The sequence below is a fragment of the Alnus glutinosa genome, chromosome 4 (assembly GCF_958979055.1).
Source record: "Alnus glutinosa chromosome 4, dhAlnGlut1.1, whole genome shotgun sequence".
In the NCBI taxonomy this organism is placed as follows: domain Eukaryota; kingdom Viridiplantae; phylum Streptophyta; class Magnoliopsida; order Fagales; family Betulaceae; genus Alnus; species Alnus glutinosa.
Window position 1 is genome coordinate 8,112,110 of NC_084889.1, and position 24,076 is coordinate 8,136,185.

The 24,076-nt window shown below is 38.2% G+C and overlaps 3 protein-coding genes across 4 annotated transcripts; all 3 read left to right on the top strand.

Annotated features, from left to right (window-relative positions):
* Positions 1-2,094: 2,094 nt before the first annotated feature.
* Positions 2,095-3,138, top strand: LOC133865698 (uncharacterized). Its single transcript, XM_062302133.1, has 2 exons — positions 2,095-2,819; positions 2,903-3,138. Exon 1 carries the CDS (start codon positions 2,235-2,237, stop codon positions 2,751-2,753), a length of 519 nt encoding a protein of 172 aa, XP_062158117.1. The 5' UTR covers positions 2,095-2,234; the 3' UTR covers positions 2,754-2,819; positions 2,903-3,138.
* A 1,432-nt stretch (positions 3,139-4,570) lies between these two features.
* Positions 4,571-17,154, top strand: LOC133865692 (histidinol-phosphate aminotransferase, chloroplastic). Of its 2 annotated transcripts, XM_062302122.1 has the most exons (10): positions 4,571-4,730; positions 4,861-5,124; positions 6,605-6,688; positions 6,852-7,006; positions 7,135-7,232; positions 7,433-7,541; positions 8,534-8,691; positions 13,604-13,746; positions 15,270-15,410; positions 16,760-17,154. In XM_062302122.1, exons 2-10 carry the CDS (start codon positions 4,867-4,869, stop codon positions 16,889-16,891), a joined length of 1,278 nt encoding a protein of 425 aa, XP_062158106.1. In that variant the 5' UTR covers positions 4,571-4,730; positions 4,861-4,866; the 3' UTR covers positions 16,892-17,154. The 2 variants fall into 2 exon arrangements, with proteins under 2 accessions (XP_062158106.1, XP_062158107.1); XM_062302123.1 differs by lacking the exons at positions 4,571-4,730; positions 4,861-5,124 and having other exon boundaries at positions 6,841-7,006.
* Positions 17,155-19,426: 2,272 nt separating this feature from the next.
* On the top strand, positions 19,427-20,432 carry LOC133865697 (uncharacterized). Its single transcript, XM_062302132.1, has one exon. It carries the CDS (start codon positions 19,427-19,429, stop codon positions 20,372-20,374), a length of 948 nt encoding a protein of 315 aa, XP_062158116.1. The 3' UTR covers positions 20,375-20,432.
* Positions 20,433-24,076: the final 3,644 nt, after the last annotated feature.

Consider the following 24,076-nt stretch of genomic DNA (forward strand, 5'->3'; position numbering starts at 1 on the left):
TAGGATTTAAGTGTTGGTCAGAATTTAACGGAATTTGAAAAATACCTTTTCCTGAATCTTTGAAAATTTTTTTAATTTTTTTTTTTTTTTTTTTTTTAAAAAATAAACACAAAGGTATTTTGAAAATTTGGGCAGGATTTAACAGCAAATCCTAATGAATTATTCTTTATTGAGACGTTTAGAAATTTGAATACCTTAATTTGAGACGCTTAAAAGTTCAGTACTATTTTTTTAAAACAGTTGATATTTCGATACCTTTTTATAAAATTACTCCCTTTCCTTTTTAAAAGGGGAATAGGCATGGGAAGCAAGCTACCAACGTAGGATGGCCCCATTGAAATTAATTTTTCAGGCCAAGCAAAATATATTTATGCCTTCCAAATTGGTTGGCACAGTTGATCCAAAGACTGACAACTTTCTCGGTCATTTTCAGCACCTTCTTTTCTGCTCCATCATTAACTCCACCCTCCATACCATGTTACCCAGGACTTCTCCAGTATTCAAATTTCGGGTAGAAGACAACTGGCTTCCTTGGTCAATCCAGCGTAAATTTTATAGATTAAAGAAAAGAAAAGAGAGAGAGAAAAAAAAAAACTTCCAAAACATCCGGATAAAACGGCTATATTGTTAGGTTACGAGTGCGATAATTAACGCGCGGAGAAAGAGAAGTGAAAATACTTCCAAAAGATCTGGATAAAACAATTATTTTGTTAGGTTACGAGTGCAGAAGTTAACACGTAGAGAAAGAGAAGTGAAAAACGCTTTCAAAACATCTGGATAAAACAGCTATTTTGCTAGGTTATGAGTGCAACAGTTAACGCGTAAAAAAAGAGAAATGAAAACGCTTTCAAAAAATTTGGATAAAACGGCTATTTTTGCTAGGTTACAAGTGTGATAATTAAAGCGTGAAGCGAACGGTGATTGATTTCATAGAAATGAAGTTGTTTAGAGAGAGAGAGAGAGAGAGAGAGAGAGTGAGTTGTAGAACAGTCCCTTTCAGAGCAATATTGTCAAAGCCACTGTGGAAATATTAGCAGAAGGAGAAGGGATCCTCCCCTGTCAATCCGGAGGCAGATGAGATGTCCCCATTCCCCTTTTCTAATGGGTTTGGCTGCTTCTACCCAATTGTTGCCAAATCAGCAGAATGAGTTAATTAACCTACTTCATAAATCAGGACTCATAAGTCATTTTCCAAATTTTGAAAAACTTGTACCATTTGGAGAGAATGTGATTAAAGGTAGCTTAATATTTCATTCACATGAAATTTAGGTAACCATATTGGGTACCTTTTTTCTTTCTTTCTTGGTACTAAAGATATCTTTAGTTCACTGTTATTATCTTTATCACCCTTTGTCCTAGTCAACACATTTTAAGCAACAGCAAAAAATATGTTTATATTTTTATTGTTAATTTTAATTTTCAATATTATTCTTTATTTAAACATATACTATATACTTTTAGACAAGGATACTTAATCATTTTTGTTTTTATTGAACTTTGATTAGTTTGAGAGCCGGTTATCACAAAAGTTTAAGTTGATAAGAAATTATGAATTTAATCACCCAGTATATAAAATATCTAATTGAAATGTGTGGTGAAATACGAAGACAAGGTTCGAAAATTTGCTCTGATACCATGTTATCAGTTATCTTAAAAGCGAGCACTCACATCAGGCTAACCAAAATACGAAGACAGGGTTCAAAAATTTGCTCTGATACCATGTTATCAGTTATCTTAAAAGCGAGTACTCACATCAGGCTAGCCAAAATAGCAAAAAAATTATACATCCGCCAATGCAAATTTATATTAATAAAAAAATTAATATGATTCTTTTTCCTATTTGGGAATAGTGAAAATAGATAAAGAAAGAATATTTTAAATTGAAAAGACGGGTAACAAGATAAAAAAAAAATACGTTTTTTAGCCAAATATTTGCTGGTTAGCTCAGCTGAATGTGAATGCTCTTAAACGTATAGAAATAGTTGAACTTAATCATTTAATTAATTATTTAAGACGAAAAAATCTACCTTGAAGATATAAACTGAGTGAACCCCCCCCCCCCCCCCCCCCCTAGATTCTTCATTAAATAAATTGACCAAAAACAAAACAATGCTACTTGTCTGGTTGAAGCAGTTGAACTAAACTTCACAAAACAACCACCTAGGCCTCCAACCCCAACTCCCCTATCCTTCTCATCTCTCTTAACATACAGAGAGAGCTGATAAACCAGAGCCATGGCCACAGAAGATTTCAGCTTCCCAACAATCGGGGACGCCTTGCCGTGTGGCATCGATTCGCCGCCTTTGTGGCATCTGTCTCCTGCTTCCTCTCCAAATTCTTGCCGTGAAGAACCACCAAATGGGGCAGCCAAAGGAGGAGATCAAAGAGACGAGGAAGATTGTTTTCCACCAAGATCACCAATCGAGCAGAGTCGAAGAAAGAGCTTTTCATCTGTACAAGGTTGTCGGAAAGCGGCGAATGATGATGATGATGATGATGAAGAGGACAAGATGGACATGTTGTGGGAGGATTTCAATGAAGAATTGTCAAGAACTTGTAGTACTTCAAGATCCAACACGTCTTCTTCGAGGGATATGGTGGAATTGGGGTGTGTCAAGGCATTGACAACGTCCAAAAATCATGGCGCGGCGCTTACAACAAGGAAGCCAGCAGGCATGGTGGTGATCATGAAGGTCTTGAAGAAGCTTTTCTTGCTGCAAAACTCCCATCGGAAGCTCAAAATTAGAGGCTGATCAATCAATCACAGTGTTTATGTGTAAATGTATAGCAAGTATTCTTTGATGAATATACAAAGTAAGGTAAATTTTTTATCAAGTTAGATGATTTTTGTTTTATATATATATATAGTTTATATTGGCTAATATTGCTGAAAGTTATGCAGCTTTAGATATCAATCTGGGCTGCCGTCTTGTATAGGGGATATGATGTGTATAGGGGGGAAAAAGAAATAAGTAGGCCCTTCGTGTTAATGACCATCAAAAAGCTCCCTCAACCTCAAGTCATGGTCATCGTCTTCTCCCCCAAGGTATCAAGAAACCTCTTGCAAATGTTCTTTGCCAGTACTTATTACTGCACTTTTTTTTTTTTTTTAAAAGAAAAAGCCCAAGAACAAAGGAACACAAGAGGAACCCAACAAAAAAAGAGAGTTGGGTTGGGGAAGGGGGATTAGGGGGATTTGAGGTTCATCAATGAGAATACTGATGAGGATCAGTGCATATGCCCGATTGACAAAAGGAAATGGGTCCATGTCACGGGTATATTAGCTTAGTAGGCTGTAGTAGGTTAATGGGTCTTTGGCCTTGGTAGCTTAGTGAGCAATAGTAGGTAAATAGGCCTTTGGCGTTAGTAACTTAATGGGCCTTGAGTTTGTGTATATAAGGCCCACTAAGCTAATATACCCGTGACGGTCCATTATTAAAAATTTGAGCATGAATGGCAGCATAAGACTCATGAATCTCAATACAAAGTGATGTGGGTTGGATGTCAAAACAAACAGAGAACAAAGAAGCAGTGAAGAAATTCCAAACTAGGCTGCCGGAGTCTCGGTCGCCAACAATGGGGTGCGGCAGAATCTCACCACTAAAGAAAAGATGGGTTTCACCTCAAAATAATTTGAATAATGTGTGTTTATTCATCAAATTTGCCTCCATTAGAGTACAAATCACATTTAAATAGATTTATGACCGAACTTTAACCCTATTTCTAATCTAGGGCAACACCCATTTATTGATTTACCAACAACAACCCGGAGCAACGCTCACTTACTGTATTATCAAAAATACGTTTGATTCTTAAAAATTAAATAAAACATAAACTAAATATCATAACCCCAATAATTAATAAAACCTAAATAGACCAATATTTGGTGTTTGGATGTTGAGGAGAACATAGTCCTATTTTCAAACTAAAAGATAGCCCTCATATTGGATAACAGTAATCCAAAGGATTAAATAATACAGGGGACTAAGAATTCCAATTAGTCACTTGTTTGCGTTTGGCATAAGGGTCGATCCAAAGACTACTAGACACTACCATATTAGTTTTGTAATAATAAAGTGGATTTCTTAGTTCACAAATTTAAGTTCGAATTAAATTTAAACGGACGAATATCGAGCGGGTCTTGAACGTACTAGTTTAATTACACCCATATTTCTAACGCTCTCTCAGTTTAAGAGAAAATGATTTGTGGGGTACGGTTTCCGTCCCAGCAGACCATTTGTATTAAATAAATAAATTTTAATGTTTTTACATTAAAATTTGTTTTTTTAATAAAAAGAGGCTGATAGAGGACTGCAAAACGCAAGAGAATCAAAGGACAAAAAGCCTGTCATCAAATCGACCGAATTTGTAGCTGAGCAAGGGTAAAGTTATTACAACTTAATAAAATGTAAAAAGGAAATTACATGGCGCAAATGAAAAATAAAGAAGAAAGAAATACTGTTGAAGCAAGCCCGTTTTTATATATAGCTTTTAGATTTTAGAAATTTTCAAATTAAATAATATTTTTTGAGCCAAAATGATTGAAAATATAAATTGAACTATCAAAATCTTTGCAAGTCAAGTTCAGGTTACTGACGGCGACATAGTTCGGATTTTCCTTTCCTCCGGCTCCCAAAAAAATACAAGTATCCACGACCTACCCAGTTCTGTCTGTTCCTTGATAGACACTTGGCTCTGCTCGCTTGTTCTCACTTCTCACGCCCTCTCTGGTCAATACAAATCATTTCTCTGTATTTTTTTTTTTTTTGGAAGTTCATTTATCTGTATTTGAATCTCTATCACTCAGACCCGTGTGTTTTTTGGTCTCATTTGTGATTGCATTGGGTTCCAAATATGCAGAGATTCATGGGTGTCATTGACATCTACAACGCCTCCTCTCTCTGCTTCATCAAACCCAACACCAGTGTTCAACAACTTGTGGTACCTCAATCGCAGAGACCCAGTTGCTCAATCGAAGGAAACCGCCGGCGGGTCGTTGCTATGGCCTCCATTGTTCCTTCAGTGGAACATGTCAATGAGGGTAAACGGCTCTTGACCGGTGACTCCTTCATTCGACCCCATTTGAGGGAATTATCTCCTTACCAGCCCATTTTGCCTTTTGAGGTACTTCAATCCGACCCATTTCCTTCTTTTCCGTTTGGGTGAGTAACCCATTTGTGCTTTTGTCTGATTTTGCTCTTTTAGTTGTTTCTTTGTGACAAAGATTGAGGATTTTCTTTTTTTACTTTTATGTTTGTTTGAGGTTGTGGATGGTTTGGATGAATGGGCTGTGTCAGTAAGTTGCTATATGTCGGTTCTGATTTCATTTACCATCCACTTCAGTGTAGATCAAGTTGAAGAATTATTTCGATTCTGATTCATCAAAAGAAAAAAAGAAAAAAAGAATTATTTCGATTCTGATTCCTGTGAAGTAAATTTATTACCGTGGGTTTTGCTGCTGATTTATTTGCTGCTAGATGTTTGGCCTGAATGAGCTAGGTTGATAGTTCATCATCTAGGAGCTGAAAAATCCATTTCTTGTTTCTTATGTGTAAATTATGTGACTCATCGAATGTCAAAATGGATGGGTTGTGTTTTTTCTACTCTTTTTTCCCTGGATTTTCTAATAGGTTATGCAAATGAGATGAATGTGTTATAAATCGTTCATGATATGTTGTTTGTCTCCAGTGATTTTATTGGCTAAATGTCTGTGACAACGAAGTTTATCAATGGCTTTCTCTTAAAATTTCATGAATCATTAGTAGCAAGCATGTTTGCAATGTACTTGCATATGCATTGTGTTATTCAGGAGAATAGTTACAAAACCAAGTTAATTTGTACCTCGTTCCACGATCTTGTGTGTGGATCCCATCTTGTGGGTGGAGAGGGAAGATGGATGTTTGAGGATTTGGTTCTACCCTACGCTATGCTTACTGGTGTACCTAAGTAGGTCAAGTAACAAGCTTAAAAAGTAATGTCAGGGACTAACCCTAAAGCTGAAGAAACCTTTATGCAGCCCTACCAACTAAGGGCCATCTGCTATGTGTCCACACAACATAGACGCCATGCTAACTAAGGTTCTTTCCTAAAGCACAATGAACCTTTGGTGATCATTGACTCTAAACTCATCAATACTTTCACTAACCTGGTTTTGGCAATTAATGAAATTTGACAATGGCATGCCACCTTAATCAGGAACCCTTACACTGTCTCTCAATTTAGTTGTATATTTGTTCAAAATCAACTACTAGCTTTGAGTGTTATCATGTTCATTGATTACTAATTGAAAAGGATTTTATTACAACAGGTTCTCCAAGTTTTCCTTCAACCCAACTGGCTGCTATATAATTGATATTGTAAATGGTTAATGTTTGTTTACTTGTTAAAAATTGAAAAAAAAGGCAATCAATTTCATAGATGATGGTGTTTGTTGCTATTAGAGATGGGGTTGGTCAATACTGATAATGGTTTTTTAAGTTGCATGTGACGTTTGTCCCTTTGAGTTTTATACAGTTAACAACCCTGGTTATGAGTCACTTGAATGGAAATCTATGTGAATTAGTAATTTGATGTCCAGATAAATGAATTGGGTTCTTTCTTGCAGGTTTTGTCATCGCATCTCGGAAGGAAGCCTGAGGAAATTATCAAGTTAGATGCTAATGAAAACCCTTATGGTCCTCCCCCAGAGGTAACAAAAACCAAATTCTTTGCTTTTTTTAAAGATGTTAAAGAAATATTTATTTAGTGTCGAGAAGATTTGAAGTCGAAGAAGAGTCTGTGTTGATTGCAGACACTGTTCTGAGTGTTAATACCCCTTTCTGTTTTAAATAGAAAATTCAGATTGTTTGTAGGTTTTTGAAGCTTTGGGCTCAATGAAGTTCCCATATGTCTATCCAGACCCTGAAAGCCGTCGCTTGCGGGCTGCCCTTGCCAAAGATTCAGGACTTGAATCTGATTATATTCTTGCAGGATGTGGTGCGGATGAGCTCATTGATTTGATTATGCGGTTAGGATTTGGATTTTTGTATCTTTATACGTTTCCAAATTAAAATGCCTGTTAGTGTTTATCTCCCTACAGCAGTCAACATTTCCTAATCTTTTACAGATTCTGTTGTTATTTAATATATGCTGCAGATGTGTGCTTGATCCTGGTGACAAAATTGTTGACTGCCCTCCGACCTTTACAATGTATGAGTTTGATGCTGCAGTTAATGGGGCACTTGTAATAAAAGGTACATAAACTTTCTACTTTCTTATAGGTCTTCCACAAGTTTTTAGAGTTTCTAATTCTTTCTTTCATTGATGTAAATTCTTGGGTTTATCTCCATTATTGAGTCCTTAAACTTCTGTCATTTCTCTTGCCTGCTTTGCTTTTCATTTCTCTGTCACATCAGATGTGAATAATCTCCTGCAATATTATGTTATTCTGCAGTTCCAAGGAAGGCGGACTTTAGCTTGAATGTGGAACAAATAACAGATGTTATTGAACGTGAGAAACCCAAATGCATATTTTTAACATCTCCCAATAATCCAGATGGGAGGTAAATGTCTGTTGCTTCTTTTCTTAATGTATTTTTGGCATAATTACTTTACATGATTGACTTGATGTCTGTAATGTGTCCTTACCTTACTGCCCAGTAATGAACAATCAAGCACATTCAAGAGAAGGATCACCTCTGGAAGGCACATATGTTAAAAGTCAAAGTATCTGCATAGAGCTTTCTTCTAAACTAGACTTCTAAAACTAGTTAGTCTGAGTTTAGGCTTTGACCCATTCAAGAGCTGTTCATAATATGGGGTTTTGGATATATGGTTAGATAAACTATTCTTTTAACATTGTGTTAATATTGGTGCATGTCCATTTTAGACAGAATAAATCAATCTTTAGCTCTCTCAAGGGTTATTAACTGAAGTTGCTGAGATTGTATTGGGGCATGACTTGAATTTAAGGTTGCTTCTATTATTTACCTCTGGAATGAACTGCAGAGAAGGCCTGATTGTAGAATGCGTAAGGGCCTGGATGGCAGGAGAAAGAGGTTAACAGAAGTGTCCTCTTCTTGTGTGAACAGAGAGGAGATTGTATTGGGGCATGACTTGAATTTAAGGTTGCTTCTATTATTTACCTCTGGAATGAACTGCAGAGAAGGCCTGATTGTAGAATGCATAAGGGCCTGGATGGCAGGAGAAAGAGGTTAACAGAAGTGTCCTCTTCTTGTGTGAACAGAGAGGAGATTGTATTGGGGCATGACTTGAATTTAAGGTTGCTTCTATTATTTACCTCTGGATGAACTGCAGAGAAGGCCTGATTGTAGAATGCATAAGGGCCTGGATGGCAGGAAAAAGAGGTTAACAGAAGTGTCCTCTTCTTGTGTGAACAGAGTTTCAGAATTCGGACTCTATCTTTACTTTAGTGTGGTTTTACTGGTCTAACGAGTCTGCACACTATATTTATAAAATGTTTGACCTTTATGCATTATTTTCTAGTCACATATTTAGAATTGTCATATTATATTTCGATGCTACTTATGTGCAGTGTAATTGATGATGAAGTTCTCATGAAAATCCTTGAGCTTCCTGTATTGGTGGTGCTAGATGAAGCATATATTGAGTTTTCAGGAATAGAGTCCAAGATGAAATGGGTGAAGAAGCATGAGAATTTAATTGTTCTTCGGACATTTAGCAAAAGAGCTGGTATGTAAATATTTTAATGCCTTTTCTTTAGAGTCAATTATTTGGGAACTTGCATGTCAGCCTATATGATACTGTTCTGGTAGCACCGATCTTGTTATTGAATTGCTAATGTAAGATCTATTATCTTCTATGTTCTGAACTGTTGATCTTTCTTAAATTTGCTTTGAATTAGTTATTATATGCTCTAGGGTTCAGAGGTTGAAGAATGTCTCGGAACACTCCCCCCCCCCCCAAAGTTCGGTAGTTTATGGGGCGGGTAGTGCTCTCTTGAACCTGTAGGTGCCTATGTAGTGGGGTTGTGGAAGAACATCAGGAAAGGGTGGAAGACTTTCTGCGGTTCTACTCAGTGGAATGTGAGCTTTGTGAGAGAGGCGCATGATTGGGAAGTGGGTGTCTTTGCTTCCTTTTTTCAGGTGTTGCACTCGGTCAAGGTGAGTAGAGATTGTGCGGATAGGCTCTGGTGGGTCTCTTCCAAAAAAGGTTTGTTCAAGATCAAGTCCTTCAAATCCTTAGCTTGCTCTGGTAGTAGTGGTTTCCCTTGGAAGAGTGTGTGGTGGACTCAGGCCCCTTCGAGGGCGATTTTTTTTGCGTGGTTGGCAGCCCTCAGCAAGATCTGTACTATGGATAATCTCAGGAAGCGGTATATCATCATTGTGGACAAATGTTGCTTGTGCAAGAGAGATAGGGAATCTGTAGATCATCTTTTTCTTCACTGTGATGTGGCTTACGCTTTGTGGGCTAATATTTTTAATCGTTTTGGTAAGTCTTGGGTTATGCCGAGAAGACTTTTTGACTTGTTTGCTTGTTGGTGGAAATCTGGAAGGCCGAGGAGTGCTGTGATTTGGAAGATGGTGCCTATTTGCATCTTTTGGTGTGTTTCGAAAGAAAGAAATCTTAGATGTTTCGAGGATTTGGAAGGGGGTGCCTAATGGAAGATATTTTAGCTTTGTTTTTTTATTCGTTGTATTTTTAGACGGTGGCCTTTTTGTCTCCATTGACTATTAGCTTTGCCGATTTTCTTGTTCGTTTTTCTATTCCTAGTTATGTGTTTCTTTTTGTATACTTACAGTGTATTAAGGGGCGCCTAACACTTTCTATATATCTAAAATTTACTTTAAAAAAAAAAAACAAAAAAAAAAAACTCCCCCCCCCCCTCCCACCAACAAAAAAAAGAAAAAGAAAAAAGAAAAAAGGAATAGGAGAATTAGAAACGTAAGTTGGGATAGAATGAGAACAGTGACTAAAGTCCCCTAATTTACAAATACAATTATTGCGGCTAATTTGGAGTTTATGGGCGGCTCCAACCAATGGAACGTAAGCTTCAGTAGAGCAGCACATGATTGGGAAGTAGATGGCTTTGCCTCCTTTTTCCAGACGTTGCATTCCATTAGAGTGAGAAGAGGATGTGTAAATAAGCTGTGGCGAAATCCTTCCAAAAGAGGTTTGTTCAAGGTTAAATCCTTCTACTAATCTCTGGCTTCTTCGGAAGGTAGTAGTTGCCTCTGGAAGAGTGTTTGGCAGACTTAGGCTTCTTCGAGGGCAACCTTTTTTACATGGTCGGTGATACTAGGCAAGATCCTCACCTTGGATAACCTTACGAGGCGACGCATCATCATGATGGACAAATGTTGCATGTGCAAGAAGAATGGAGAATCTGTGGACCATCTTATTCTTCATTGCGATGTGGCTTCCGCTATTTGGAGTGTTTTTTTCAATCGCTTTGGGATGTCTTAGGTTATGCCTAGATGTGTTATAGATCTGTATGATTGCTGGTGGTCTTTTGGCAATCCGAGGAGTGTTGCAGTGTGGAAAATGATGTCTACGTGCCTCTTTTGGTGTTTATAGAGGGAAAAAAAATTATAGAAATTTTGAGGACATGGAGAGGACTATGGGTTCTATGTTCTTTGAAACTTTGCATCTTTAGACGGCGGCGTATGTGTCTCATTTGGCGATTAGTTTTAATGATTTTCTTTTTCGTTTTGCCCTTTCTAGTTAGATTGTTTCTTTTGTATACTTCTTGTATACTTAGGGGCGCCTTACGCTTTCAATGAGATTGGTTTTATAACTTATCAAAAAAATTTAAAAATACAATTTTACTGAGAAGAGAAGTCCATAAAATTGTATTACATTCATCTACATGCGATAGATCTCTTCTTTGCAGTTTCCCAGCATTTGGGTCCTAACTTGTGTTCCCTTTAACATTTTTTTTAAAAAAATTATTTTTTTATACTTTGTTTTTTATAAGATATGCCAGGGGATTTTATAACCCAAAGCAAAACTTATAAAAAATGAAAATTTTATCTGTAGACAAAAGATACCTGTTGTTATGCTTTGTTCAACAGATACTTAAAAAGCAAGCTAATCACGATGGAGTATGTTAGTGTCTTTAATAGCACATGACCCAAGATAATCTACTCGTGAATACCATTATGCATTTGCCTTTCTTACTGGTTTTGTTCAATCAAAGCATGTCTGTCTCGCAACAGCCAAACTCTAGCTTTAATGGCTACCAGAATTTCTGCCTGACTGAATTAATATATGGATTTGTTTGGCTTGTAAATTACCTCACGTCACTGATGTCCAAATCATGTGCAACACCAGAGAAACATATATAGTTGCACACTTACTTTAGGTTCTTGTTTATGATCTGTCCTTTGGCTGCCTTAAAGTCAGTTATAAAGTCTGGTCCAATAATATTTATCATTTTTTTTTTCTTCTTGTTATAACATTTATTATTTGTTCATAAAACACTACTAAACTTATTTTAGAGTATTGGCCGATACAGCAAGAATATCTCGTAATTGCCATTGTTGTTAATAAGTATGGCATCTCATTTGCCTTACGTATATTTCTGCCTTTTATGTACTGCTTTCTGCTGGAAACAAAACCATTGACTTATCCTGATACTAAATCACGAAGCCACAAAGATTAATTGATATGGTAATTGGTGGTTCTTATTAAGGGAATTTATCTTGTATCAGGTCACGTGACCTGTGACTCAAACATTCTCCAGCAAGTTACTAGTGACTGAAACTTGAGGGGACCCCTTTATCTGTACATGTCACCTCCTCTGATAATAGCTGTTATTGTCTTGGTACTCTCATTGATAGTAGACAAACTTCCTCAGTTTCCTTCAAAGTAATGATCTGGAGGAAAGTGACATTAAGTTTGTCCTTTCTCATGTCCTATATAAATGACTCTGAAGATGCTGTTGCTTCACATTCATGCTCATTCCCTGCTCTTGACACATGTCTATGACCTTATGTGCTACCTCATCCATGATTTCAGTATGCATTGTTTGCATTTTTTTTTGATAAGTTATGCATTGTTTGCTGCTGGTTTGGGACCAATATTTTCTTGCTATCTAAACATGTATTTGGTTATGGATTATGTGTGACTTAGGACAGGACTTCCAACTTGACTAAGGCAGCCTACAGTTTAGTCCATGGTAGGCAGTTAGGAGGAGTATATGCTTTTGAAGTTTTAAAGGGTGGAAGAGTATACTTAAGTTGATAATATGAACTGGGATTAAAAAGAACAATTTTTATGGCTGAAAGGTCGCTAGACATTCAGTGATGTATTGCAGTCAGTTATAGATTTGGGGTTGCCAATTTTAGGTTTTAATAGTGGAAAAGGTTAGGAGGCACCTATATGAGTTTATAATCTGTGAAGATGCCACTGAGTAATAGGTTTGGAAGAAAGAAAGACGAGTTTTGGTGGTGCTATTTTGGGCTGTTAATAGTTTTAACTGTAAACAGCTCTTATTTTCAGAGCTTTGTAGTAACTAGGGTTGAGTCCATGAAAATTGGGGCTCTAAAATAGGACTTATAAAATTTATAGGATTTACAGATGTGGACTAAAGGATGAGAAGGAGATGCTATAGACGTCTCATTGAGGATTGAAATTGCATCGCAAAACCTTGGAGAGGGCTTGATGGGCGCCAAAATATTCTCAAAAGCCACTGATCTTTGGTGAGTTGGAGTTGTTTCAACAATAATTATAAGCTACTGCCTCGTGGCTACTCCTATTTCTAATTTGTCTAGGTCTCCAAATATTAAAAGTAGGAGATTTGGAAAGAACGCATAAAGACCCAGTAATATAACTTGACCAAAGTAAGACCATGGGCCTTAACTAGAGCCCATTTCCTGTAAAACAAATGTAGAAGATTTACTAATGTAAAGAAACAAATAAGTAAAACTCATAGTAGCTTGAGTAGCTACGGAGGATCTAAATTAGATCCCATGAAAGTTAGACCATAATTTTGAGATATTTTTGTATTTAAACATTTCATAACATCTTGTTGCATGCGCAACGTGCAGAAAATGGATCATCCTCAGTTGAACTTGCTCACAAACCCTGGTGGACAACTAATTTACCGATTGATGTAGCATGTATTATAGATAAAATCATTTCATCAGTGTTGGGTCAATCCCCTTTATCTTTAAAATGAACTGTGTGAGTAACATCAGCAACTTGGGTTCTTTATAGAATGGAAGGAATGATGATTTTTTTTTTTAATTAATTAACTTTTCCCCTTACATGATTGTGTGAGCTTTGTTGCAAGAATGTACATTTTGAATCATATAAAAACAAATTCCGGAGATGGATGGATTTCCTCAACTCATTTATATGTTGGTCCAGTAATGGGCACCATTTGATGTAGCATATTTATGAAGTGGGTTTGTACTTAAATTTTTTTAATCATATTCATTTTTAGTTGATAGTCGATTTAATTTTTCTGGATTTATGTATTTGTATTTGATATGGGAGGTTAGTCATATCCACAAATGTTTGTCCAATGGCTTATTTATTATATTATATTGATTTATTTAAAAAAAAAATTGGAAATGTTTTTCCTTTTCCTTATGTGAAATGTTCAGAATCTTAAATTGCAAATGAACAACTGGTGCAGGTTTAGCTGGTCTTCGTGTTGGATATGGAGCATTTCCTTTGAGCATCATCGAGTATCTTTGGAGAGCAAAGCAACCTTATAATGTTTCAGTGGCTGCTGAAGTATCTGCTTGTGCAGCTTTGCAGAATCCCACATATCTTGAGGTTAATTCTTTTTTATTCTTATTAGTATTCTCCATATTTTTTTTTTTATTAGTAAACGATTATCATTAGAAGTGCAAAAGGTGCATTGCAAAAAGCGCAACCCAAAATACATAGGGAATATGCAAAAGAAACACCTAGCTAAAATATGAAATAAGTTATGAAAACTAAGCAAATTAAGATCTAGGGCAACTATCCAAAGGTAAAGAGTTTTGAAGAAGAAAACTCTAGTTCCACTACAGTTCTTTCGCGATCTTCAAAACATCTATAATTTTTTTTTTCCCTCCCAAGATACCCCAAAAGGCAGGACGGAACCAACTTCCATACAACTACACATTAATGACTACCTCCCAACCCTCTCCAACAAGCGAAAAAGTTTATTTCTAGGCATGACCCAAGCTAACCCAAGACGATTGAAGATAGCACTCCACAAAGTATAGGTGATCTCGCAATAGAGAAGAAGATCCACAGTCTCCCTACTCTTTTTGCACATACAACACTAGTCAACTACAATGACATGTCGTTTCTTTAAGTTATCCATGGCGAGGATCTTCTCTAGGGTGGCTGTCCAAGCAAAGAACTCCGCTCTCAAGGTAACGTTATGCCACCAAATACATTTCTAGGGAAAAGGAGCACTCTCATGAGGTACAAGGACATTATAGAGAGATCTTACACCAAACATCCCTCTTTTGGAAGGGACTGAACGAAGCTTGTCCTTACCTCTCTGTCTTAATCTAAGAGAATACAACAAATTAAAAAACATAAGTAACAATATCCACTTTCCAATCATGAGTTGCTCTAATAAAGCTTATATTCCACTGGTGAAGACCACTAGCAAGCTCCAAGCAATTTGCCATTGAAGCATCTTTTACGCGAAATACAAGGCCTGCAGATAACAGATGCAATCTGGGATAGGCCCGCAAAAAATTAGAGTTTCATATGCAAACATAAGATAGGAGATATGAAGTAAATAAGAGTTCCTAGACCCTACAGAGAAGCCTGAAATGAAGCCCCCATCTACAGTAGCAGAAATCATTTTAGTAATAGCCTCCATAACAATGACAAAGAGCAGATAAGATAGCAGATTTCTGTCTCAAACCACAGGAGCTATTGAAGAAGTTGGAAGGGGAACCATTCACCAAAGAAGAAAATGCGCACCGTATAAATACAATGGGCTATCCAAATACGCAATTTCTCCCAAAAACCACATCTCTTGAACAAGTACAAAAGAAACTCGCAGTTGACATGATCGTAGATTCGTAGATCTTGCTTGCAAAGCACACCTGGAACACAGAACCTAATCCTGCTATCCAAGCACTCTTTAGCTACAAGAACGAAATCTAGAATTTGCCTGCCTTTGACAAATGCATTATGGGACTTCGAAATAATCTTCTCTACAACTCTTTTCAGCCTATTGGCTAGGACTTTGGCAATAATATGCATTAACCATTCATATTTTTTTACGGATAAATTAGTACTACTTCCATTCAATGCCATGTCTAATATGAATCAGCAATCTCTACCAGGAAGTGAAAGAGGCTTTGGTACAAGAAAGGGAGAGGCTTTTTAATCTTCTCAAGGAAGTGCCATTCCTCAATCCATATCCAAGCCATTCTAATTTCATTCTTTGTGAGGTTGCATCTGGAATGGATGCTAAGAAACTGAAGGTGCGTAATTTGCTTGCTCATATCATTACTTTACCATGTTAAAAGATTTTTGGTTCTGTATCCAATATTTGCGTTGTATAGACAGACAGTCATACATTCCTGTATGTCTGTGTGTGTAATCCTAATCTCTTATATAGAGTTAGATTTGATTGTCTGATGTAGCTGTCAAGATGATTCCTTTCCTTTTCTTAAAATATTTGTTTTTTGGAGACAATACTTCAAATTTAGTTTGTCATGGGAAAATGTTTGTGTCCTTCACTTCACGTTGCTATTTAGTTTACAAAATAATTTCGGATGAAGTTTTCTACTCAAAATTATGATCGATATGGGCCAGCTAGGAAAATGGACTAAAATGTAGATAATGGGGACTGAGATCCGGTTATTGCAGTGGGGGCAAAATCTCTTATCTAGGATGTCCATGTAAAATAAATGGCCCATATGGCGAAAACACAAAAGAAAGAGAAAGAAGGGTGGCTTGCAGTGCAAGGGGTGGCTGTTGGGATGGCAGAACCACCTCCTTTGGCCACAAGGGGTGGTTTTGCCTCCCTTAATGGCTGGTTGGGGTGGCCTACCTTTGACCATAAGGGGAGGTTTGGCCACTCCCAAAGGGTGGTTTTTTGGGGGGTGGCTGACCCACTCTTTTAGCCATATAGGGGGTTTGGCCACCTCCAAGGGTGGTTTAGGGGAGGCCAAACCACCCTCTTGGTCACGGGGGTGGTTTGGCCACTCCAATGGTTGGTTTGAGAGTGGGCGAACCACTCATGAGGCAAAAGAGTGTGGTTCGGCCACTACAAAATGGCGACTTGGGTGGCCTAACCACCCCAATGGCCAAAGGGGGTGGTTCGGCTACCCCAACATCTACCCCTTGCATTGCAAGCCACACTTTTCTCTGTCATATGTTTGGTCACGATCTAGATCATTCATTTAAAATGAAAGGGCTAGATAAGAGCTATTGCACCGGATCTCAATCCAAATTATCGTGTACTCTATATTTGTTTTCCTTCTAAATTATTAGATGCATGTTGCAGACTTGTGTGCCTAGATGTAGCATGTCGGGGTCCGTAGAAGAGTCTCTTTCACCAGTCTTTAGTAGCTTTAGCAATCAGATTCGGTCTTGCTCGACTGTTTAGCCTGGTAACCATCAAACCAGCTATCCAGTTAGTTTGGGCTGTAATTTGGAGGATCAGCTTAGGGTTCTATTGGTAGGTGGTGGTCCATGAAGATGGTCTTGCCTTTTCTGTTTCTTTCAAAGATATTGTACAAGTCAATCGCTGCTCGTTTTGCTTTGAACCTATTGTAGTGTTAGAGAAAGATAAAAAAAAAATTGTGATAATCTTATATTGGTACAGGAGGACCTTGCAAAAATGGGTGTAATGATCCGTCATTACAACAACAAAGAATTGAAGGGTTATGTGCGTGTCTCTGTTGGGAAGCCTGAACACACAGATGCCTTTATGAAGTGCCTTGAACGCCTGTCTTAAGACTTTTAACTGTGCAGGGGCATCCTTTTAGGGAGCAGAGTAAATCTACATTTGCAATTGGTACTTCTATACTATACTAAATCTACATTTTTAAACCACAATATTTAGATTGTGGAAAGTGAATAATATCCTCATTTTCTCGTGGAAGCTAAATGACACTTTTTTTTTTTAGACACTAGAGAGTGCTCTTTGTTAGAGAGACAGAGGCTCAATTATCTTTTGGTATGTAATCCAATTTATATGCTTGTTTTCCTTGTGCAAAAGAGGGTGCTAATCTTCTTTTTTCTTTTTTTTTTTTTTTTTTTTTTTTTTTTTTTTTTTTTTTTTTTTTGAACACAAGAAAAGGAACCTTCATTATTGAAAATGAGTCCAACATTTGGCTAAAAGCCAACACAAATAAAGAAGCACAGAAGGCTAATATAATACCCGAAGGCAAAATTTCACTGCCCGAAGGCCATCACAATGGCTAGAAATGAAGAATCTCCACCCACAAAACCAGAAAAATCCTGACTTAAAGCAGCTACCAACGGTAGACTGTGACAAAGATCAAGAATATGCAAAAACAACTGTTACCAAATAATAAACAAACATTACAAGGAGCAGCCATTAAGCCCCTCTGAACAATAAAGCACATCCTAACACAAAGAAAGAGAAGCAGATCTAGCTTTCAAGCCATCAAACAGATTTTCATAATGTCTGAAAATTATAAAGGTAAATTGTTTAAAAACACAAGAAGAAACACAACTCAGAGTCGGCAAAGGCAAAAAATCACCCTGACGCCAACGCGTGTATCACATGCACTGCCCCCGGGAGTCCTCTACTGTAGTTGAACATTGGCCGTTCCGAAAACACCAACAACCCGACTGGAAAAAATGGAGCGTGGGCCTCACACGCAGCCCCAACCATGACGCGTGCAAGCTACGCTCCGAGCATGGAGGTCCAACACTGTCGAAAGTTGAGGCGGCAAAATCAGAGGCCAACAGCGAGCAACAATAAAGGGGACATGTCGCAATATTTCCGGTGAATCAGCTCAGATCTATTCGAAAAATGGTTGGAAAAATCACAAAACGGTCACTCCCCTTGGACGTCTCAAAAGGGATGTTTTGCAACAAAAACACAAAATACAAAGCAAATAAAACAAGTTCCATAACCCCAACAGCTAGGAGGACAACAACCTTCACCGGATCTAACCGAGAGGACTAAAAGCTCTACAACCCAGAGGTTGAGAGAACAATAGCACCTACCATTGTGAACAAGTGGGGTGAACAAAAGCCACACTAGCCCATAAAGATTAGGTGGAAGACCAGAGCCGAGAGGGGAGGCAAAAACCTCCCCTTTGGCGAACACACACTTGTTGGAGAGCTTCTGGACCAGAGAGAAAAGAAGAGTCGAGAAACGGTTGCAGTTTTGGTGATAATCTTTTCTATGCTAAAGGTTTTGTAAAACATTGCTTGGCGCACTGTGATCATACATTCACCTTTGCAAATACATAGTACAAGATTACAAGAGCAAAGGAACAAGGAAAAATACTCATGGTATTACAACTTTTACTATAATTTTTTTACAAATTACAGTTGATAATTAGTAAAATTATTAAGAGTGTATGGTTGACAAGTCAGCCATTAATCAATTAAATTGATAACTTAGGCTTTTGCTTAATTACAAGGAAAAAAACTGTAAAATTAGTTCATATTGTTTACTTGATTTGTAATTAAAATGTTATGAGAGTTTCTTGTGACGTGTAAAAAAAACAAATCACTCTTGACTATCAAATTTCGTCAAATAACTTAATGAATTTTATTAGTGTGTTAAGTCAGAAACTAATAAAATTGTGACGCATATCTTATTTAATTTTTTACTTTTAAAATACACTTGAGATTTTCCACGTCACAATTTACTCCGTGTCGGCTAGGAAGGTAAATTTGGAGAAAAACCTTAAGTTTACCAAAATCAACCACACCGAGGCTGTACGTTCTCATCTTCTTTATCCAGTTCTTAACCACACCGTTCGCCGTTCATCTTCTTTCGCCTGAGTTCGTGCCTCTACCAGCGTTCATTCCAAATCTATGGGAGAACTTATTGATGATGAAAACGAACAACCTCGGTGTGGTTGATTTTGTTAGACCTAGATTTTTCTCCAAAGTTACCATGCTAATGACGTGGCGTAAAATATGAGGTGGAAAATCTTAAGTGTATTTTGTAATGTCAGATATTAAATAGGATACATGTTGCAATTCTATTAACTTTGATATGACACATTAATGATGTTTTTAAAGGTCGAAACACAATTTTATCAAACGCTTAATGACGTTTTTAAGTCGTAAGCGCCACATATTCTTTGCCACCTATGGGAGGAAAGTACTAGTTCATATTATGAAGCTAAAGAAATCCATCATGATGGCTCATGAAACTACTTTGCATAAATTCTTTAGCTGGAAAGTACTGATTCATGAAAGTGGGTTAAGCATCAAACAAAGGAGATGCTGAAAATGATTTTTACAGTTATATAAATTCATCATAATTATATGTTTCACGATGGAAATGGTGTTACTTTCATGTTTCCCACCTCTACGCAGACGAAAACCATCTTCTTCTTCCATCGCCGACGTTGATGAACCCGTCAAGTTATTTTCTTCTCTGATTACCGATATCGACAGGCTTCAAACATCGCTACAACCTGAAGGTTCCATTTCCCTTAAATGGTGCTCTGAAGCCACCAATCTCCTGAGGAAGATTCACTTCCAGATGCTTCTCTGTTACGAAAAGGTACCCTGTTCGTGGGATGGCATAAATATCTTGGAAGAGTACATGAAAGAGACCTTAGATCTCCTTGACTTATGCAACTCTCTGAAATCAGCCATTTCCGGGATGGGAAGGTATCGGCTAATGGTTGACATCGCTGTTGGAAAGTTCTGTGATGACAACGAGATTCCAGAAGCAACTGCCATGACTGAGATTGAGAGATTAGAAAGTTGGAGCAAGAACATTTATGGGGTTGAGAAGTGGAAAGATATGAATCTATTCGAGATCACCGGCATGCCTAAAACTAAGATCCGTTTCATCTATGCCATTAAAAGCACCATTACTGTAATGGGCAAGCTTATTTTTTCTGCAGTTCTCTACCCAGTTTCCAATATTGGAAAGGAGGAGGAAGTTTACAGAGAGTTTCCTCAACTGAAGTTATTCTCAGTTTCACTTGGGAGGCTTGTGGATTGCTTCTTGAAGGGGAAGGACGACACAAGGAGGCAGGTTTTGGTTGAGAATAAGGTTGTAGAGAAGGCGGTTTTAGATATTAAAGAAGAGGTTTTGAAGGGCAAAGAAGCAGGGGATCGAGAAAGGCTTCGGAAGAGTATCGATTTGCTGAAGAAAAGCTCTTTGGCTCTCGAAGAGGGCGTGGAGATGTTTGAAGCTGTAGTGAATAAGCTGTTTGAAGAGGTTGTCAATGGAAGGAATAAGATTCTGGCTATGCTCAATGCAAATTAGTGATAATATATATAGATCTGTTGGTGTATAAAATAATTCTCTTCATTTGTCATTTTTGAGATATATACATAGAATATTGTGAAAGAAATGGATATGATGGTGAAAAAAAAAGAGAAATCCTAGACCTGATAGAAAATTTTGGGATGATACTTTTGTCGGAAAAAGTCGCCTAATACCTGTACCTTTACCCGGCAATTTCCTCAACCTCCTGGTACTGCGATTTTCTCGAGGCTACGGAGCCCCCAGTTCCAGATCTGGACTCACCTGGCACTACAAAAATGCATGCAAATAGCCACGTGCATTTTGACACGTGTACAGTGTCGTACACGTGTCAAACAGATAGACACGTGCATTTTGACACGCGTGAGACGCGTGTCAGATGTGCAAGTCATTAACTGCACAGTTTCATACACGTGTCAAACCGATTTTATTTTAAAAAAAAAATTCCAAATTGAATTTTTCATTTAAATAAATTTTTTATTTAATTATTTAATTGTATTTTTAAATTAAATTAAAAATACAATTAAATAATTAAATAAAAAATCCAATTTGGAATTTTTTTTCAATTTAATTTTGTTATTGGTTATTTAAATTTATTTGGGTTAATAAATTTTTGTTTTTTCAAATTTTATTATTTCCGACCACAAATAACACAATATTGATTTTACCCAAAAACAGCACAAAATCATATTACACAAACCAATAGTTAATAACGTATTCGTTAACTACGCAAATATTTACAAATAAAAATTAATTACACAAAATATCTATAAATCTGAAGGGCGTTCCTGCGAATCACGAGGTACCGTCCCAGGCGTGTTCTCGCCAACCGGCGATTGCTGCGCAAGGAATGGTGTAGCGGGCGAAGGTGTAGCGACAGTGGAGTGCTGGCTCAGCCGTCGTCCAACAGGGGACAACGTACCAACCGTTGTCGAATTACCTACAAATAATATAGACAATTAAAGTATATAATATTACTTGCAAAATTAAAGGGGTAATTAAAACAAATTGAAATTAATTTTGTCCTATACACAATATAAATCATACTTGCAGATGCACTACTAACAGACGACGTACTACCTACGTGTGCAGGTGAAGACTGAGTACCAAGACATGGTGCTGATACTCCCATGGAGGACATGAAGACCTCAAACTGTCACATGCGCTGCTCCATGGCGTCGAACTGCTGCATGCGCTGCTCCAACAGGTCATTCCTCACTCGCTCAGCCTGTAGCTCCGCTTGGATCTCTTCCATCTTCCGAGTGTGTTTGGCCCAATCCCTGAGACGTGCCCTGAGATGGTCCCCCTTGTGAGCGAGGCCTGTATGAGAAACATGTCCCCCGAACAGGTGTAACGTTCGGCCCAACCTGCCGAACCCTCCCCGCGTACTCAGGCCTCCCAACCGCCTGTTCGTAAGCGTCGTTCGGTGCCCAAAGCACCGTGTCTGCTGAGACGCTTTGCGTGGCGGCTGGATCACTGGATAAACTCTGCGTCATCCTCTCCTGTACATTGTTAACATGAAAAACTCATATATTGAATAATGACATGTCACACATAATTTAAAAATATTACTAAATTAAATCAGTAGCATACGCATAGGACCCGTGTACGTTCGTTCACATAAGTGCCGTCCTTCCTTGTGTGGGTCTTCACGAACGACGCGGCGCGAGTGGGGGGCGTGCCAGATGTACATGTCTGTCGTCCTGCAGTTGAAATATATAACAAACAGATAGCGATAAAAATAGTATAAAGAAAAAGAAAAACAATTAGCAACAAATATTAAAAACATAAACATATATTTTTTCATACTTCCTCGTGATTAAATCCGGCATAACTTTTAGATCCCGTATAATGGGGAAGGTCATTCTGCTCCCGCAACCTCTTCATCCGCTCAGAGGTTGCCTACGCATTGAACATGAAAATAAAAATGTAAGCATTGACACTTAAATTAAAATTAAAATTAAATGAACTGTTATTAAAAAACCTTAACATTTTTTTGGCCTACATACCATTTTATGCTCAGTGCACCAATCGCTCAGCAGGAACTCTACATCTGCTGCGTCATACTTAGAAAAAAAATTGTCCGGCATTCTCGTATGGATACTCTCAGGCGTGTCACCGTCTCCAATACATAGTTTGGTTTTGAACCTCGACTTCCACGAGCGGTGCTTACGGCCAATATCATTCCACGCTTCCTGTTGTGCCTTGCGCTTGTCCACTGATACAGGTAGATAGAAATCCTCTTGCACATTCAATCAAAGCATTATAGGTTTAAAATCTTCAATAAAAACATTAATCTTAAGTTTAATTCAAATAAATAAATAAATTATATTCATAAATATACCATCAGCGCGTCCCACATAGCCTGCTTAATCTGCTTATTTACTCTCGCCCATTCGTCCCGCATATGTATGTAGGACCCGCTCCTGATAAGCTTGCCCTCAGCCTGCCTAAAACGATTGCAGGCTCGTCCTACAGGTTGTAGAGCATCATTGTACTGCAATACAACCTTCTTCCCTCTCGGGAGCACCCAATTTCTCTCTGGGTCCTTAATCACCTCATAATATATGGTCCCGTCTGGGTTGTACCCTAATGAAAAAAATATTCAACATTTAATTGGTTAACACTAAAGAACATATATATATATATAAACAAATTGTAAATTCAAGTTATTTTTCTTTCAAACAAAAAATGAAATTTTTGATAACATAATATGAGTTTTAAGGATGTTTAAATATGTACTTACCCATCAACCGAATGTGCTCAATCGGTATGTGCTGGGTCGCCTGCAACCTCCTCGCCAACCCCTCCCGCTAGTGGAGGCTGCTGATCATCATCTGAATCCATATCCTGGGGGCTATCGGGGGCCAACTGATCGGTACCCAACATCGCAACGTCCTCCTCATGGGTACTCTAGCTCCCCCCCACATCTGGCATCTGACTCTCACCGGAAAGTGGCACCTGGCTCTCACTAGATAAAGGCATCTGGCTCTCTACATGCCCCGGGCCCTGACTCACCCCCGATGCTGGCATCTGTCTCGCCCCCAAAATCTGGCCCTGCATCGCCGCCTGTGCCGGTATCTGTCCCAACCCCACAGCCAGCATCTGCATCTCCCCGGTCTGTGACAGTGGAAATCTACCATCCTGCGTCTCACTATCAGGGTTACACGTCACTATCTGAGTCTACGCTCGCGCACAAGATGCACGACCAAGTGGACCATGCTGGTAAAAAACCCTGGAGGGAATATCTGTTCTAGCTTGCACAAAGTGATACAGACGTCACCCTGCAGTCGGTCCATATCTTCTTGTGATAGCTTGGTTGAGCATATGCCTCTAAAAAATGCAGAAATCTCCACAAGAGGTCTAACAACTTTATCTGGCAATGACTTACGCAGTGCAATTGGGAGAAGCTGTTGCATCAGTATGTGGCTATCATGGCTTTTCAACCCGGAAATTGTACGGTCCTTGAGCCGAACACATCGTGAAATGTTCGAGGCGTATCCATCCGGGACCCTCACATTTCGAAGAACCTTCAGAAAATTTTCTTTGTCCTCTCTAGACATGGTGTGACAGGCAGCGGGAATATACGTTTTACAATTTGCGGCCGTGAACGGATGCAACTTAGGTCTCAACCCCATTTCCTGCAAGTCCAGCCGAGCTGCCAAGTTGTCCTTCGTTTTCCCTTTTATATCCAAAATAGTG

Coding starts and splice junctions, on each gene's coding strand:
- LOC133865698 (XM_062302133.1), top strand. CDS start 2,235: ATGGCCACAGAAGATTTCAGCTTCCCAACAATCGGGGACGCCTTGCCG.
- LOC133865697 (XM_062302132.1), top strand. CDS start 19,427: ATGGAAATGGTGTTACTTTCATGTTTCCCACCTCTACGCAGACGAAAA.
- LOC133865692 (XM_062302122.1), top strand. CDS start 4,867: ATGGGTGTCATTGACATCTACAACGCCTCCTCTCTCTGCTTCATCAAA. Junction 5,125..6,604: donor AGCCCATTTTGCCTTTTGAG/GTACTTCAATCC, acceptor TCTTTCTTGCAG/GTTTTGTCATCGCATCTCGG. Junction 8,692..13,603: donor GACATTTAGCAAAAGAGCTG/GTATGTAAATAT, acceptor CAACTGGTGCAG/GTTTAGCTGGTCTTCGTGTT.